This window comes from Impatiens glandulifera, chromosome 3 (genome assembly GCF_907164915.1).
Source record: "Impatiens glandulifera chromosome 3, dImpGla2.1, whole genome shotgun sequence".
Taxonomy (NCBI): domain Eukaryota; kingdom Viridiplantae; phylum Streptophyta; class Magnoliopsida; order Ericales; family Balsaminaceae; genus Impatiens; species Impatiens glandulifera.
This window is the reverse complement of record NC_061864.1, coordinates 53,645,258-53,662,573: the sequence shown is the minus strand read 5'-3', so window position 1 is coordinate 53,662,573 and position 17,316 is coordinate 53,645,258. Positions and strand designations below refer to the sequence as shown.

Sequence of the window (17,316 nt, the reverse complement as noted above, 5' to 3'; positions counted from 1 at the left end):
AAAACAATTCAAATTGGATCATACAGCAATTGATCAATTAGTAGTGAGGATAGAAATGAGGACGACAACTATAATCCTCGAACACTAAGAATATTGATAGGAGAGAGAATTTAAGAAAGAAAATAAGAGAATAAATGATGTGATATTATATTATTTGTGGAAAAATAAAAAAATGTGAAAAAAAAATTATTTTTTCAACCAATTAGATTATATTAAGTCATTAACAAACTACCACAACCAACCTCATATTCCCGAGTTTCGGATTAAGGGAATCTTTCCGAATTGTTTTGGGTAGCTAAATTGGCCAAGGGTTTTTTGAACTAGGATTAGGTATGAGTTTGAACAAAATGACTAAATTATTCTAACCGAATCAATTAATTTTTTGTTTTTATTTTTTTTTTCTGAATGGACTAATTATTTATATAAAATTACAACAATAACTCAATTTTTAACTAGAGTTGATAAGTCTTATATTATGACTATTAGGATACAACAAACATTTTAAATAAAAATAATGTGGAAGGACCATAAGCATAAAATTATTGTTAACATCTAACACATATATTAACCAACTTAATGTCAAGATATTTAACTAATATGTAGGTTGATATTCAGCAAGAAAAAGAAGATTAGTGTAATCTAATTGTACATTGGAGAGTGAAATTTATTTTAATTTACTAAATCTTATAATTTATGACATTGATCATATAAATATTCATGAGATTTTACATGAATGAATTGTGTTTAGTACATCTTATTCATGATAGATCATGAATTGTTTTATTATACATGGTTAGATATTTTTTTTTTATATAAAATAACAATATATATATATATATATATATATATATATATATATAATATTACAAATAAATTAAATAAACTAGAATATATAAAAAATTACCATAATACAATATTGATTCGGCATGTGTTTAACACATTTTCTTAAAACAGTTTTACCGTCTCCCCTTGTGCTGAAGCTTATCGTAGATGGATGTCTTCTAGAGTACAACGAATCTAGTAGTGATTCGCACTGGAATCACTCATCAGCGAACTTGACAAAATATTTGAATCGATCATCGGGTTTTAACGGAAATACGACGAGTCAAGAACTCGAAGAACACTCGGTTGAGTAAAATCACAATAAATTCATTTATCAATTCAACGGTTGATAATTCATGGTTGATAATTCATCTAAATGCGGTTATTCCTAAACTCTTAACATTTCTAGATTCTTGACATTCGATCTTATCCATTACCATTATATTTCAAAAAAAAATTTAAATTTAAATTTGATATGAATTTATATTTATTTGAATTAAATTAAATTAAATTTATTTATTTAAATTCTTATTTTCATTTAATCATTGGAGTTAGTTTAAAATTCCTACCATTTGGTTTCTAATATATCAAATTTTACTAATTGAGTTATGTCCTAATATTATTATTTGTTTAATACATCTTATTCATTATTGACATGGAATTTTACTATTTGAGTTACTATAATGAGTTATGTACGGATTGTTATTGGTTTATTTTGTTTGATAAATTTGTCAGCGAATGAATCTGATAAATCGGCGATATAAAATTTAGTAACTCGACATCAACAATTTAGATGTGCATTTCGGTAAATCAACCAAACTAAATCACTTATATTTTTAACTAAGTTGTATTTTGTAACACTATTTTATATAAATCACTGTTACTAGATTTTTCAAGAAAAAAATATTTTAAAGAAACTATTTGTAAAAAATGTCTTGTGGATGTACAATAATAATAATAATAATAATAATTCCTAATGCAATGAAAAATAATTATAAAATTACTTTGTTAAATAGCAAGTTAAGATGGAATGTTCGAATCAACAAGGAATATTCTATTGACATGCTTTAGTGTGTATAAGAAGGTCCTTCACTCCCTTAATATTTTAAAAAAGAATAAATATTTATAATAGTACATTGTTAGATAATTTTGAAAAGGAATATTACATTGTTAAATAGTGAATTATTTAATTGAATAAGATAATTTTTTTTTGTTGTAATAGTTTTTAAGATTAACTCATTATTGAAAACATGAAAAACAATTCAAAATTCGATAATTTTGTCTCATTTGCTGCTTAAAATAGACGAATACAGATTTGAAAAGCATCACCAACACAATCGGAGGATATGAGTAGAAAAAAACCTACCGAAGATTAAGAGAATTATTGAATCACAAAAATTCGGGATAAAAAATTCGATCCGACAAAATAACTCAAATCTGAGTGATGACACCTCCAATAATAAAACCATCTGAAAAATTAAGAATAATATCTTTTCAAATCTTTGAATATTTTTTTACTAAAAATGTTTAACTATTTGTTTAATTAATTTGAATACATCAATTATTTAGGAGTTATTTGTCTCGCCTATTGCTAAATTTGTTCAAATAATTTCTTTATAAAAATTATTATTTTGCATTTTTGTTTACATTTGCTGAATTTAAGCAAAGTTACATAAATACCTTTAAAATGTTCAACTAATTGTTCAGTATGGTTGTGGTTATTTACATTTAATAAATTTGATTGATTTGGACTATAGTTGAGTATTCCAAAGATATATGAATATTTCAATTATTATACCAATTCAATTTGAACTGAAAATTGATCGATTATATGGTGGAACGTATGGTCTAGATTAAATACTCGCAAGATGACATAATATAGAGTTTATTCAAATAACATTCAAAAAATAATAATTTATTACTTATTCTACCCCAATTGTTTTTGGAGCAACCGTAATTCTATTTATTAGATTTGTCCCTAACGACGTTGGGTAAATTAAGGGTATGTACTCATTAAATATTTTACGCTTTTTTAATAAAAGAATTGTTTGAAATTTTTATTATATTAATGTCCTCTACTTGATTTTATAAATTAATTATTTTAAATTTAGTTAAAAAATGTCAAATTTGATATATAAAGTTGAATATTCAAATAATTTGTCAAACCGACTCAATATTTGATATATCAATTTTGTTGGAATATAAGTTCGATGTAAGATCTTAATCGAATTTAAATTCATTTAAAGGCCCACACAAACCACAATCACCCAATACTGGACTATGCATTTTTAGTTATCTGATAAATTGATTGTAGAAACTTTATTAGATTCAACAAATATGGCAAAACCAATGAAATATTATGGGAAAAATGTTTAGCTAAATACATAATCAATCAAACTTGATGTGGCATAACTTATTTTGAATATCTTTTTTATGATTCAATAACAAATTTACTAAATCTCATTTTTAAATAGACTCAAAAATTTTCTGTTCTGTTTTTATGATGTCTGTCACATTTCTATTGATATTTAGTATTATTATTATTTTCACAATTTATTTGATTTTGGGTTATTTGAAATAAAAGAATTATGAAACTGAATTTTATTTATAAAAATTGAAGTATTTGAGTTAAATTATTAAATTATTTTATATATATTTAATAATTTTTTTAAAATCTTCATTTATTATGAGTGACTTGATTATTAAAAAAATTAATATGACAAGAGATTATTTAAAAACAATTTAAATAATGAGATCAAAGAAGATCTCAATCAAAAAGCTAAAAAAAAAATGAGTTATTATGGGAAACAATCTCATTTTAGTTGAAAATATCTCAAAAGTTTTTGAATGAATCAAAGTTTAAATAATATTTTATTTAAATAAAATTACATGTATTAATAAATTATGTATGAAATAATAATAAAATACTAAAAACAAAAAAGAAAAAATAGGAAATAAGGCCGTTTCTCTTTCCGCCAAATGCTGATTTACAAGCGGGTATTCTCGTAAAATACGTTAACTAATTCCAGCTCTGCCACGTCATACATTACCCCAGTCGTCTACCATCTCCAATCATATTTCGCCACGTATACTCCATGACAAAGTAATCTGACATGTACATTTCTAATTGGTCCATGTCATTAATAAGTCCAGCTCTGACGTCTGTAAACTCTTAAATTACAATTTTATCCCTCTTCATCAAATTGGTAACTATATAATATATCTCCATTTCGTCTCTTCTTCTCCAGCTTCACTCTCTCTCTCTCTCTCTCTACAGCCATGGGTCGAAACCCTACTTTGATCACTCTCTCTCTTCTCTCTCTCCTCTCGATCGCCACTGCTGCAGTGTTCTTTGAAGAACGATTCGAAGGTATGTAACAGTGTTTGATGAATCACGTTCGATTTTCATGTTTTTGTTTGTTAATGTTGGATTGTGATTGAATTTATACCGTATGATCCATTTTCATGGCGAGATTTGATCTTACGTTGTAGATCTGTTCATCGATTAGTGAATTGGTTAATTGTTGATAGTTTTTGTCTGAATTACTCAACATTACTGCTTATGAAATGTAACGAGATGTCTATTTAGGTTTGTATCGCATTTCTTAAGTTTTTAGCATATGACGGTATAGGTTAAGATGTTATAATCATATTCTTTATTAATCTAGCTATCGATTAAGTGAATTGTTATTTGTCTGAATTACTCAACATTATAGGTCTGTAAAGCATTTCTTATGTTTTAAGCATATGACGGTATAGGTTATGATGTTATGATTATCTTCTTTAATAATCTAGCCATCGATTAGTGAATTTGTAATGCATTTCTAATGGTAATTCGTGTTTTGTATTTGACTAGATGGATGGGAGAATCGTTGGGTGAAATCTGAATGGAAGAAGGATGAAGGAGTTGCTGGAGAATGGAACTTTACATCTGGAAAATGGAACGGTGATGCTAATGATAAAGGTGAAAACATATGTTGATATTTTTCATTTTGTGTAAGATGTTATAAAAAGAAAAATAACTTATATGAAAAGAAAATGTTATATGATTCTAGGTATTCAAACCAGTGAAGATTACAGGTTCTATGCTATATCAGCTAAGTTTCCTGAATTTAGCAACAAGGACAAGGTTTTAGTTTTCCAATTCTCAGTTAAGCATGAACAAAAGCTTGACTGTGGTGGTGGATACATGAAATTGCTTAGTGGTGATGTTGATCAGAAGAAATTTGGTGGTGAAACCCCATATAGTATTATGTTTGGTCCTGATATTTGCGGTTATACAACCAAGAAAGTTCATGCTATTCTAACATACAATGATACTAATCATTTGATCAAGAAGGATGTTCCATGTGAGACTGATCAGCTTACTCATGTTTACACATTTATCCTCCGCCCTGATGTTACTTACAGCATCTTGGTTGATAATGTGGAGAAACAATCTGGTAGCTTACATGCTGATTGGGATCTTTTGCCCCCTAGGCAAATCAAGGACCCAAACTCAAAGAAAGTAAGAGATTATGGTTTGATTTGTAGTATAATTAATTTGTTTTGTATCAATCAATTGATGAATATTTGATTTACAGCCTGAGGACTGGGATGACAATGAGTTCATTGCTGACCCTGAAGACAAGAAACCAGAGGTAATAATTAATGAATTCATGGATACTTTTTTTCTTACAGATTTCTTATTTGTATTTTGAATTTGAATTGTTCTTTCAATCAACAAAAGGGATATGATGATATTCCCAAGGAGGTCGTTGACCCTGAAGCCAAGAAGGTATGTATGATCAGAAATTCAGAATTAAACACAGAATCCTTACATTTTTAACCCATCTAAAGAAACATTTTTAAAATTTCAGCCTGAAGATTGGGATGAGGAAGAAGATGGTGAGTGGACAGTCCCCACCATTCCTAACCCTGACTACACTGGTCCATGGGAGGCAAAGGTTTGTAATTTATAAAAGCACTCTCTGAATGTAAATTGTAAATTGACAGTTTGGGATTTATTTATAAAATAAAATCCTATTTTTTTCTTATTGCAGCAAATCAAGAACCCTAACTACAAGGGCAAGTGGAAGACACCAAAGATTGACAACCCAGGTTGGTTATAATTATAATTTTTTATGTTTAGAAATTACATTTGGAAACCAATTTTTAAAATGTTTTCCCTTTTCTTTCTTAAACAGACTTTAAGGAGGATCCTGATTTGTATGTTTATCCTAAGTTGAGCCATGTTGGAATTGAGTTGTGGCAGGTACTAAAACACTAACTAATGGAGCTTTCATTAACTAAACTAAAATGGGTGAATGAATGAATGTTAACAACTGTGTTTCGTTTTGTTTCTGGCAGGTGAAATCTGGAACTCTATTCGACAACGTTTTGATTACCGACGAACCTGAATATGCAAAGAAAGTGGCTGAAGAAACATGGGGAAAACAAAAAGATGTAATCAATTTTGGAAACATGGATAGAACTGTTTGAGTCTTTTATATATCATAGAACTGATTGTGGTTTGTGATCTGTTTGCAGGCTGAGAAGGCTGCATTTGATGAACTTGAGAAGAAGAGGGAAGAGGAGGAATCAAAGAATCCCCCAGCTGATTCTGATGTAAGTCATTTATAATCTTTAACAATAATAATAATAATACAATTAATTGAAATTTGTAATTTTATTAATTGAATTGAAATGAAATTAGGCCGAAGGAGAAGATGGTGACAGTGATAGTGAGGAAGCCAAAATTGATGCTGATATTAACAAAGATGTTGAAAGTGAAGATGAAGGTGATGCTGCTGCTTCACATCATCATGTAAGTTTAATTTTTTATTTTTTTTATTTCTGTATTATTTATAATAATAATAATAAATAACTTGGGTTTTATTTATCTATTTATTTGCAGGATGAACTATAAACTGGAGAAACAAATACCATGTTTGTTTTTATTTAGCTTTTATTGAGTAGCCAAAGATGGGGGGCCATATTATTAGACCATAGTTTTTTTTTTTTCATTTATGAATGACTATTATTACTCTTTTTAATTTTTGTTCTTGGTGAAGAATTTTGTCTCCAGAATTGACATTATGAATCTTAGAAAAGGCAGGCAATACATGGTCATTGATTGAGATCTTACATTATGGTGTTATTATTTGAAAATTAATATCTTCAATTGGATTATTTTGTGGTCATCTTCCTCTTGACAACTAAAACAGGGCATTTGAGATTCTGTGCACAATGGTTGCTCACACTCCCCAACAATGTTCTGCAAATATTATGTTTTCTTATAAAAATTATTTGAAAATGCATTATACATATATTTATATGAATGAAAACAAACCTCTTGATGATGCCATAGCCATGGCTACCCATGACCACCATGTCTACTTGCAGCTTCTCAGCAGTGTTGCAGATCACATCCCTTGCATCTCCAATTTCCCACATGGTCTCTACTTTCACCTTCAATTGATAAATCAACAAAGAAAAAAGTTACCTATATCCATGAATCTAAGGATGTCAACAATGCGGGTTCGGAAAAGGTAGTGGTTCGGTTTTAAGGATAACAATGAGACGGTTTGAAATAGGAAGTTAAGAGACTTATTAAGATTTGATTAGAGTTGTAATGCAAATAATATGTATAATGATATTATTGTAATTTTATACATATATTCCACATGTTTATATTTTAAAATAAATAATCAAAATAAAATAAAATATAAATTATCAACATAATAACAATTATTCTTATTAAACAAAGTTAATTAATATTAGTAAATAATAATGGTTTGAAATAAGATTTTTAATTAAAAATAACGCAAAGGAAGAACAAAATAAAAGAAAAGTGTTTTATTTTATATTTATAAAATACTTCTTCTCATATTTAAAATAATTTCTTTTATAATATAATAATAAAAAAAAATATTTAACAAATTAAAAAAAATGTTACTATTTTTATTTAAAAGAAAAAATTTAAACTTCTATAGTTTATATCAAAACTTACAAAAACTTCTTTAGGTTTAAGTTTGATAACAATTTATTTATAAAATTAATTAATTAATTAATATATTTATGAGTCTATTAATTGAATATAATCCATAATACACCAGAAATCTCAATATAATGAACTCATATTAATTAAGTAATTTGTTTTAAGATTAATATAACAATTTTAAATTCAAAACTCAATCTATGAGTTCCTTGTTTAAAAAAAGAAAGTGAAATGATCTAATAAATTCATAATATAGATTATTTGAAAATCTTACATTTTGAAGATCCTTGCAAACCATCTTAGCCTTTTCTATGACACTCTTAACCATCTCCTTTTTGTGTCTCTCCATTATATGCATGATGTCCGATGATAACAAATACCCTATAGGACAAACAAACAAATAAGAACATATATTATAATTCAAAATGTCCAAAATACCCCTCCCTTAAATTTAAGGGTTACCTGTTCCATCCATGGCCCCATACACAACCGGAGGAGGACTAGCATAGAGAAGGACAAGGGTATCTTTGGAACCATTATTCTGATCGTTGACAATGTTCTTTAAGCACCATTCTAGGGCATAGATGCTCTCTTCTCCATCATCAACGGCCACTAGAATCTTCCTTTTGGGTTGTTCTACGGCTGTCATCGGAGTTAATAGTTGGTCGGAAAGTTGTAAGAATTCTGGTCGGAAAAATTATATCAAATATAATTTATTGATAACTCTACCAAATGTACAAAACCAAAAAGCTATATTTATTGACAAGATGGAAGGGTAATAACGTAATTAGCTGCTGTTGAATTGGCTGATCTGATTAAAAATAAAAACAATTGGCTATTCCTGTTTTTGTATACTGATTTGGCCTATGGTTTTTAAAGATTAGGGCTTGTTTGTTTAGTTATAACTATTTTAGGAGTTGAAGTTATGGTGAATTTAAAATTTATTTGGAAAATTATAAATAAAACGGGTAGATTAATTAGGGTTTTGCTTAAATATTAGAATAAAATGAATAAATAATGTATTAAATTAAAAAAATTAAAAATTAGGAGGTTATGTAAAATTTTTTTAGCATAAATGTAAATATTATCGGGATGAGTTTGAGCCCACCTCAGCCTAACGTAAATCCGCAAATGGTTACAACTTTGTTTATTTTTAAATGTATTATTTTAAAAAATAAATAATTAAAATAAGACAAATATGATAAAACAAATAAAATTTAATTAGAAAAAAAATATCATTTCTTCTTTTGGACAAGTAAATTAAAAGTATATTATTCAAAACTTAACTTGATAAACACTCATTCCTTACTGGATGATTTGTCTTGTCCACGTTGGAGATAGAATCTATTATTTTTTTAATATTATTAATAAAAGACTATGAAACAAAATTGATTTTAGATAATGATGTCTTTGTATAATGTTTTCAATGTATATTTTTAAACTTAATTTAATCAAAAATTTCATACCAAATATGCAATGTCAAAGTTACCTTTGACTTCTTGTTTGGACAATTTAAAAAATTGACTGTGATTTCAAAGAAACTCGTTATAATATATATTTGGATGTATTCTTTAATGAAAAAACTAATTCAATCAAACCATACATATCTCTACATATTTATTCTCTTTTATCGAACACTTCTTTAATTTTGTGATGATTTTAACTCTAAGAAATTGACTGAATAACTCAGATAATATGAGTTTTTTTTTCTTCTAAAATATTAGACATGTTAAGTTCAATTTTTATTAAGAACCTTTTAAAAATTACCTTCAATACTGAAAAAAATTAATAGACTTTCATATAACTAGGAAGATCCCTGTGTGATGCACACGGATAAAAATATATTGTTATAACGTCTCGCGTTCATCAAATTTGGTGTTGAATTTAAATTATAAAGTGTTATTAGTTTAGTTGGTTAAGAAATTATACATATTTTGTTAGGTTGCAAGTTCGAAACATATTTATAACATTTTAATTTTATTTTTAACCGTTTTAAGTTTATGGGCGGGTCAACCCAGAATCCGACCCAAATATCTATCTACTCTCACATATATATCCAAATTAACCACAACTATCGACCCGACAATTCGGACACTTTCAAAATTAAACAGCATTATATATATATATATATATATATATTATGCTATATTTGTTTCACATTTATCATTCTTTTCCTCAAAATAGATTATAAGACGAGAAATAATATAGAGCGATAATATAGGGGAAATTGGACGAAATGACCCTAAAGATGGGGGCATTTGCCTCCGTGGTCACCCGATAATTAAAATTGATCTGGTGACCACTTTATTTTTTTAGACGAAATTACCCTTTTCGCGTAACGCGAAGTGAATTAGGTTTAATATAAATACTCAAATTTTTTCATTTCTTTTATTTCGTTTCTCTCTCTTCTCTCTCTTCTCTCTCTGTTATTGTTCGTCGGCGACGGCGAAAACTTTGGCGACGGCGACTACGACTATGCCCTGAATCTACAAAGATAAGAAAACCTTAACCCTGAATCGATGTTTATAATACAGATTTATGTTCTTATTTCCATATCTTCATTTCAAACCCTATTCCTAACTCAAATCGATTTATGTTCATGTTTCAAGTATCTCCATCTGAAAACCCTAAATCAATTTATGTTCTTATTGTCTATTATCTTCATTTCAAACGATTTATGTTGTTCTTAATTAAACCCTAACCCTAAATCAATTAAATCTGTTCATATTGGTTCATATTGGTTCATACTGGTTCATATTGGTTCATTTTTTTGTTCATCTTATTGTTCTTATGTCGATGATGATATTTGCAGATCATATGGGTTCCGTTTCGCGAAGGGCTTCTCGTTACGCGAAGGGCTTCTCGTTACGCGAAGGGCTTCCCTTTATGCATTCATAGAGTATGTGCACACAAGAGACATGAAAGGTCTGCCTGTAATTTGTATAGATCGATGTTATATTTTATATATGTGTGTTTATTTCTTTTCCTGACTCCTAGCCCTACATGTGTTTCCTATAGCCGCATATAAACAAGCTGATGGAACAAAAATTGATAACAGAAGAGTGCTTGTCGATGTTGAACGATGTAGAACAATTCCACACTAGAAACCTCGTCGACTTGGTGGGGGTCTAGGAACAACCATGATTGGAGGTGAAGATGTAAATCAAAAACAATTGGGGAGGTAATTGATTAGGATGCCTTTTACTTTCACAAGCCTCTTTAGAAACTCTATGTGAATTTTTTCCTTATATGTTTCCTTCTCAATGTATTTGCTGAACAACTTGAGTTAAATTTTGAAGAGGAAAGAATGCAATGATGATTGTATATCTAATAGAGCTTGCATCCACTACCTATAACAAGTAGACAATAGGAGATCTTTTAATCTGCATAATTTTTATAATTTTCTTCACTTTCATTTCCTGAAATTTTACTAGGCGTCCCCTAATTTCATTGTGTTAGCCGAACTGCTATTAAACATGCATATATGATGAATAATTTTGAAATATGTCCTGTATCAGAAGATTCATAACATTTTTTTTCTTGCTTTGTTTTCCCCTTCCCCCTCTTCAGATTTCTTTTGTTTGTTACTTTACTATAGATCAATTCATAGGTTCTGGATGGAATACCTTTTATCTTGTTTCTCGATTGTATACTTTTACTACATCGGATATTGTGAGTTTTAGAGAAAGATTTGGTGAGGGATTTTAAAGTCCTCTGATCTTTTTTTATAAAAACTATGAAGATAGTACGTTTATATACTAAAAATACTAAATACTAGTGGGTTATTACCATTGTCTAGTTTAGTTTGACTATTTCCATCGATATTGTATTATTTTTCTAGTTAATTACTATATTTATGAACAGTTTTACTGATTTGCCTGTTTCTCACAATATCAGAGAGCAACAACTGCAATCTGGAGGGCCACCAAGATCAGAGGAGCCACCAAGGGCACGCGATGATCGTCATGCAGACCGGTAATACTACATACACCCTTGGTGCTTTCATTTGAATTCTTAGTTATAAATTGTTAAACAAACAAAAGAATTGGAATTGTACCTCTCCCAAACACAGTTAGTGTTTTTTGAATCTGAATTTCATTTTGTGCATTTTGATATGAATGATTCTGATGTTCACCCTATCAAGTGTAGGGAAAAATCCCGTGAAAAGGAAAGAGATAGAGAGGGTGATAGGGAGAAATCTCGTGAGCGATCTTATGAGAAGCCAAAGGATCGTGATGAACCGGAGGATGAAGTGGAGAGATTGTATGAACATGAACGTCGTCGACGACACCATAAGCACTACGAAGAAGACTATGAAAAGATTAGGTGAATGATTAGGTGAATGAGAACAATTCTTCATTTCCATAATAGACTACCACCAATATCCAAAAAAAAGATATATCTTGTTATTTGTTCAAATAATAACTAAACTGGTCCTCCATTTTTTGTTTTTTTATAGCTATATATATGATAATTCTCTAGTTTAGTTTGAAACTTCTTGGTGAGTATGAATGATAAAAACATTCCATTTTGGTGAGTTTTGTCTTAAATTTCTATCCCAAATTGTAAATAACAAAAATATGTTTATCATTTGATTTCTTTAGGTGACAAGATGAAAGTACAATATTACATTAATAATTAGAAAAGCTTCATGTATATCTGATTATAAAAATAAAACAGACAAAAGAAATGAAGCTTCCTTTTAATTAGAGAATCTGAGGAAATACATTATTAATTGTTCAAGAATTCATATAACATTGGTGCAATTTTCAAATTTTATTTGCCACGGCAAAGTATTTAGTATGACGGACCTGAGCAATAATCTTCCCACTTTGTTTCTTTCTGAACTCAACAATAATGACAACAATGGCCTTCCCAACCCGTAATGTCTTCGCTTCTATCTCAATCTCTTCCTGAAACAAATGTGAAGCAAAGTCGTGAAAGAAAATCTTGTAATTCTATTAACAATAGACCAATTGAACAAACAAATTGAACATTATCTAGTAAAAGATTATCAAACTAGGTATTAGAAGATTGCTAACTTAGAATCAATGAAAGCAAATGACACCTCTAAGCTTTTCTACTAACAAGAAAATAAGAGTTGATATGAAATAGAGATTATGGTTTTGATAGGTCGATCATTAGTAGTACTTAGGATAATTATGTTAGTTTTATTATAGCTTATTTTAATTTCCATTAGAATTAGGTTTAATAATGCAAATTGGATTAAAGTCCCTTAATATGAAGGGAAGTTTATCCAAGTCCAATCTCAATTTCTCTATGTCTCCCCCTTTCAAAATGCAATTCTACAAACAAACCCTTTAACATATAATTATAGAACACCTAAATGAAAACAATTCAATTGTATTGACTATTGAGAAAACCCTATCTGCAAAATGAAATCAAAAAGGAGAAAAATCTAACTACTCACATCAACATAAGCAAAATCCAAGTATGAAACACTGATCTCAACAGACACTCCGGTATGAGATGTACCGATGGTGCATATAACAGCTGAACCGACCACATCAACAAGAGCAACAATAGCTTCTCCGTGCAAGAAATTCCTAGTGTTTTTCATTAATAATAAATGAAGAATCGATCAATCTAAACGGAGATAAGGAAACACCAAATTACATATTTAAGAAGTCGTACCAACAAATGAGGGAATACTTTCTTGGAGCAGACGATTCATCCGGCCTCTACAAGATCGAGATGGAGACCTTGCATAATGAAGAGCTCGATGAATTTTGGTGGGACACCATCTATAACGTCGACACTTAGCCGGTTTCCGTCTTGTTGTAAGTACTTCTTCACTAAATCTAGACCCATTTCTTTCAATATCTTCACCCAAGATTGGATTCGTGAAGCCCTTCGCGAAACGTGAAGCCTTTCGCAAAACGTGAAACTCTTCGCGAAACGTGAAGCCCTTCGCAAAACGTGAAGTCTCATCGGATAAACAATAAACAACAACAGTGATTCGAAAATGCAGAAACAAACAACAATAAACTTCAAGTATCATATGATACTTACCAAGTGGAACAGTGCTCGTGCTCGTTGTGGAGCTCATTGTGTGTATCGCCGCCGTTCGCCGCCGTCGCCGGCGAGTTTAGAGAGAAAGAGGAGAAGAGCGGGAGGGAAGAAAGAGAGAAGGAGAAGAAAAGAAATGAAAAAAAAGGCCGAGGTTATATTAAATAGTAAGAGTATTCTGGACTTTTCACACTGTTCCACTTCGCGAAACGCAAAGTCTCTTCACGTTATGCGAAAAGGATAATTTCGTCCAAAAAAATTAAAGTGGTGAACAGTACAATATAATTTTGCCAGTGACCACGGAGGCAAATGCCCCCATCTTTAGGGTCATTTCGTCCAATTTCCCTAATATAGTGCAAGAATATTGACGAAAATGACCTAACAACAAACTTGTCAAATGTTTTAGAAACTTGTTTAAGCTTTGAGTTTGTCCAAAAAAAAAATTTCAATTTTATTTTTGTCAGAAATAGAAGTTCAAAGTATTAAACACTCACAATGTGATTCTTCCCATCTTCAACCTCCGCGGGTCACCTCTAAATTTATTCATGTCTCCAACCTCCTTCATTTGCTCCTTCACAATTTAACACTCAAAAGTTTATCTCTTCGTCAACAACCTTTGTCGTTCAACCCTTCACAATTTTGTGTCTCGATCTTCCGCCGTTCTCGCGCGGATCGCTTTTCTTGTTTCTCTCGAACCTCTGTCTTTCGACTGTATGATACCCGTCATCCACCTGAGCCGGTATTAGGCCTGCCCTAAGAATTAGGGATCCCATTCAAAAACAAAATTTGAGACTCACAAAGTTAAAATAAATGATACTAATCATAATTTTAATACAATTAAAATATATAAATAAATTAAATATATAATTAGAATATCTACTGTATAAGAAAAATATTCAAATACAAAAAAAAAAAAAAAGTATTAATGAAATTGAGAGAAACATATATTAATTAATTTGTGATATAAATTTATAAATTAATTAAATAACTAATAATAGTATGTTTTAGAGAAATTTGGGGCCTATAAGGTTCCCTTACCCTCAGGTTGTGCCGGGCCGTTCTCCCTGCCCAATCTGAAATGTAACATTTTATTTTTATTTTTTAGTCTATTTTGAAAAATTATTTTATGTTGATTTTTTTTTTTAATCTGAAATGTGTTATGGTAATTTTTTTTTGAATAGATTATAATGTATTGTGATATTGTTGTTGATTTGGAGTAGATTGTCCAGATTTTTAATCTTGATTTGGGGAGTAGAACAATTTTGTTCATGTGAAACTTGAAATAACTTTGTTTTATATATTTTGATAGATAGATTGCTCTGTGAATTTATTGGGATTTAATATAAAATTCTTAAATATTCTTCGATCCTAGTGTATTTGGAAGCAATATTTCTATTGTGAGCTAGATCTTATTTATTTATTTTGTGTATTATTCTAAAAGATTTATTTGTGTTAATGTGTTAATTCCATCAAATTCAAAACTACCAAATCAAACGTTGATGAATCTCTATTTTTGTAAACGTTGTTGAATCTCTATTCTTGATTTGGTGCCAATATTTGTAATATGTTATTTTGTTGTAAAAAATGTAGCAAAAGTAGGTCTTTGGTACATGTAAATAGCATAAACAAGTATCAAGGCATAACTTTTTAAAATTCACTGCAAATTGTAGTCTCTAGACATTTTGAATTTGAATATGGATTTTGAACCATATCTAAAATAAAGTAGGATTTGAATTTGGATCAATGACTCGCAACATTTGATATTTCAAAGTATTGTAAATCTGAATTTTATATTTCATAGTATTGTAAGTCTGAATGTTACCGTTCTAAATCATGACTATCAAAATTATTGCATTAATGATCCCAACACTGCATTATGAATATTCATGTCTCATATTATCATATATAATTGAGTGGATGATTATGAGTGATACCTTATTAAATGTGTTTTGTGTTTTCGTAATTATGTTTGTGAAGTAATGAATTTGTGTTTTCTACCGTCAAAATATTTCATTGGTAAAATGTAGTATGGACTGTTATATAACTTTTATGGTGAAAACTATCATTTTTAGAATGAAAGTGGAATAATAGTAACAATAGTAGAATGCAAAACAATTAAATAAAAGTAAGAAAGAACGGAATAACGACACAAAAGTTTTATCCAGTTTCGGACCAACAATGTTCTACGTCTTACTTTAGGAGAATTAATTAAATAGAGTTATAATAGAGATTACAAACTCTAACTCTCTATTTGTTCTAGATTTAGTCTCACACTCTTTTCTCGTTTACAATGTATATATAGGCTTTTAGAATTCATAATTAGGGTAAAGATCATGTGATATCTTTATATCTCCACAATGATATGATCTCGTGGCGATTTAGTTGACATTTCCATAGTAATACAATTTGATTGACATATTTACCATTATGTGATTTTATGCATTTTTGAATCCAACAAATAATCGCATATATCTTCCTTCCTCTTTTTGTACCTAACATTGAGGCACACCAAATGGGCCTCAAAATCCTAGGGCATTTTCCACAAATTCTCCAAATTGCCTATATGTCTATTGTCAAACGAATGAGCCTCATCACCAAGAACACCCTAAAATTGATCCTCTTACTTCTCCGATTATGTTCCAACCTTTATGACGTGAATCAAGTCGCAAAATTTTTGAAACTTGATTCTCGTCACCACCTTCGTGGCCATATCTACGGAATTTTCATCTATGTGAATTTTCTCCACAACTACCGCTCCACTCGTTATGACATCTCGAATGTAGTGAAGTCAAATGTCGATGTGCTTTGTGTTCTAGTGAAACATCGAGTTCTTGGACAAGTGTATGACGCTTTGGTTATCGCAAAACAATTACACTTTATCGGGTTTCACCCCAAATTCACCCACGAGACCCTTCAACCAAAGTGCTTCCTTGACGCCCTCTGTCACAACGATATACTCAACCTCCGTGTTGTTGAAAGGGCAACTACTGTATACACTCATTTTTTGATCCATAAATTTTATTATTATTTTTTAATAATTTCGAGTCTATAAAAATAATTAAAAATAATCCGAAATTTAAACGTTGAAAAAAATGGAAAAAAAAATTGATAAATATATCCATGTTATTTTGTTTAAAATATATATATATTGGAGAATAATATAAAATTAATTAATGAATTTAGTTTAAATAAATTAAACTCATTATTAATTAGGTATTATTTAGATATTTTTGGAATAAAATAATAATAAAAATAATAATTAAGGTAAATGCACCGATTGTTATTTATTATAGTTTAATTTATGAAATAAATAAAATCCAAACAAATAATATATATTGATATTATTATCATGACTATTTTATTTTGCAGAAAAGGAAAGGGATAAGTCCAAACAAAGCAAGTCCAGTCAGAACAGTTCAATTCAAAAAGGTCCAGACCAAGATGAAATAACCTAGCGTGAAAGATAATTAAAAAGGATTTTTTCT

At 29.4% G+C, this 17,316-nt stretch overlaps 2 protein-coding genes and 2 pseudogenes across 2 annotated transcripts; 2 read left to right on the top strand and 2 right to left on the bottom strand.

The window, feature by feature from the left end:
* The first annotated feature begins 4,051 nt into the window (after window positions 1–4,051).
* LOC124930424 (calreticulin-like) lies at window positions 4,052–6,991 on the top strand. Its single transcript, XM_047470766.1, has 12 exons — window positions 4,052–4,192; window positions 4,679–4,786; window positions 4,878–5,329; window positions 5,406–5,462; window positions 5,552–5,599; window positions 5,682–5,768; window positions 5,865–5,922; window positions 6,009–6,076; window positions 6,172–6,267; window positions 6,352–6,429; window positions 6,518–6,628; window positions 6,719–6,991. Exons 1-12 carry the CDS (start codon window positions 4,102–4,104, stop codon window positions 6,728–6,730), a joined length of 1,266 nt encoding a protein of 421 aa, XP_047326722.1. The 5' UTR covers window positions 4,052–4,101; the 3' UTR covers window positions 6,731–6,991.
* LOC124930425 (universal stress protein YxiE-like) lies at window positions 6,745–8,513 on the bottom strand. Its single transcript, XM_047470768.1, has 4 exons — window positions 8,264–8,513; window positions 8,076–8,182; window positions 7,154–7,272; window positions 6,745–7,078 (listed from the first exon to the last, which is right to left on the bottom strand). The coding sequence occupies exons 1-4, from the start codon at window positions 8,448–8,450 to the stop codon at window positions 6,991–6,993; spliced, it is 501 nt and encodes a 166-aa protein (XP_047326724.1). The 5' UTR covers window positions 8,451–8,513; the 3' UTR covers window positions 6,745–6,990.
* A 55-nt stretch (window positions 8,514–8,568) lies between these two features.
* LOC124930383 lies at window positions 8,569–12,131 on the top strand (annotated as a pseudogene).
* A 439-nt stretch (window positions 12,132–12,570) lies between these two features.
* On the bottom strand, window positions 12,571–13,633 carry LOC124928745 (annotated as a pseudogene).
* Window positions 13,634–17,316: the final 3,683 nt, after the last annotated feature.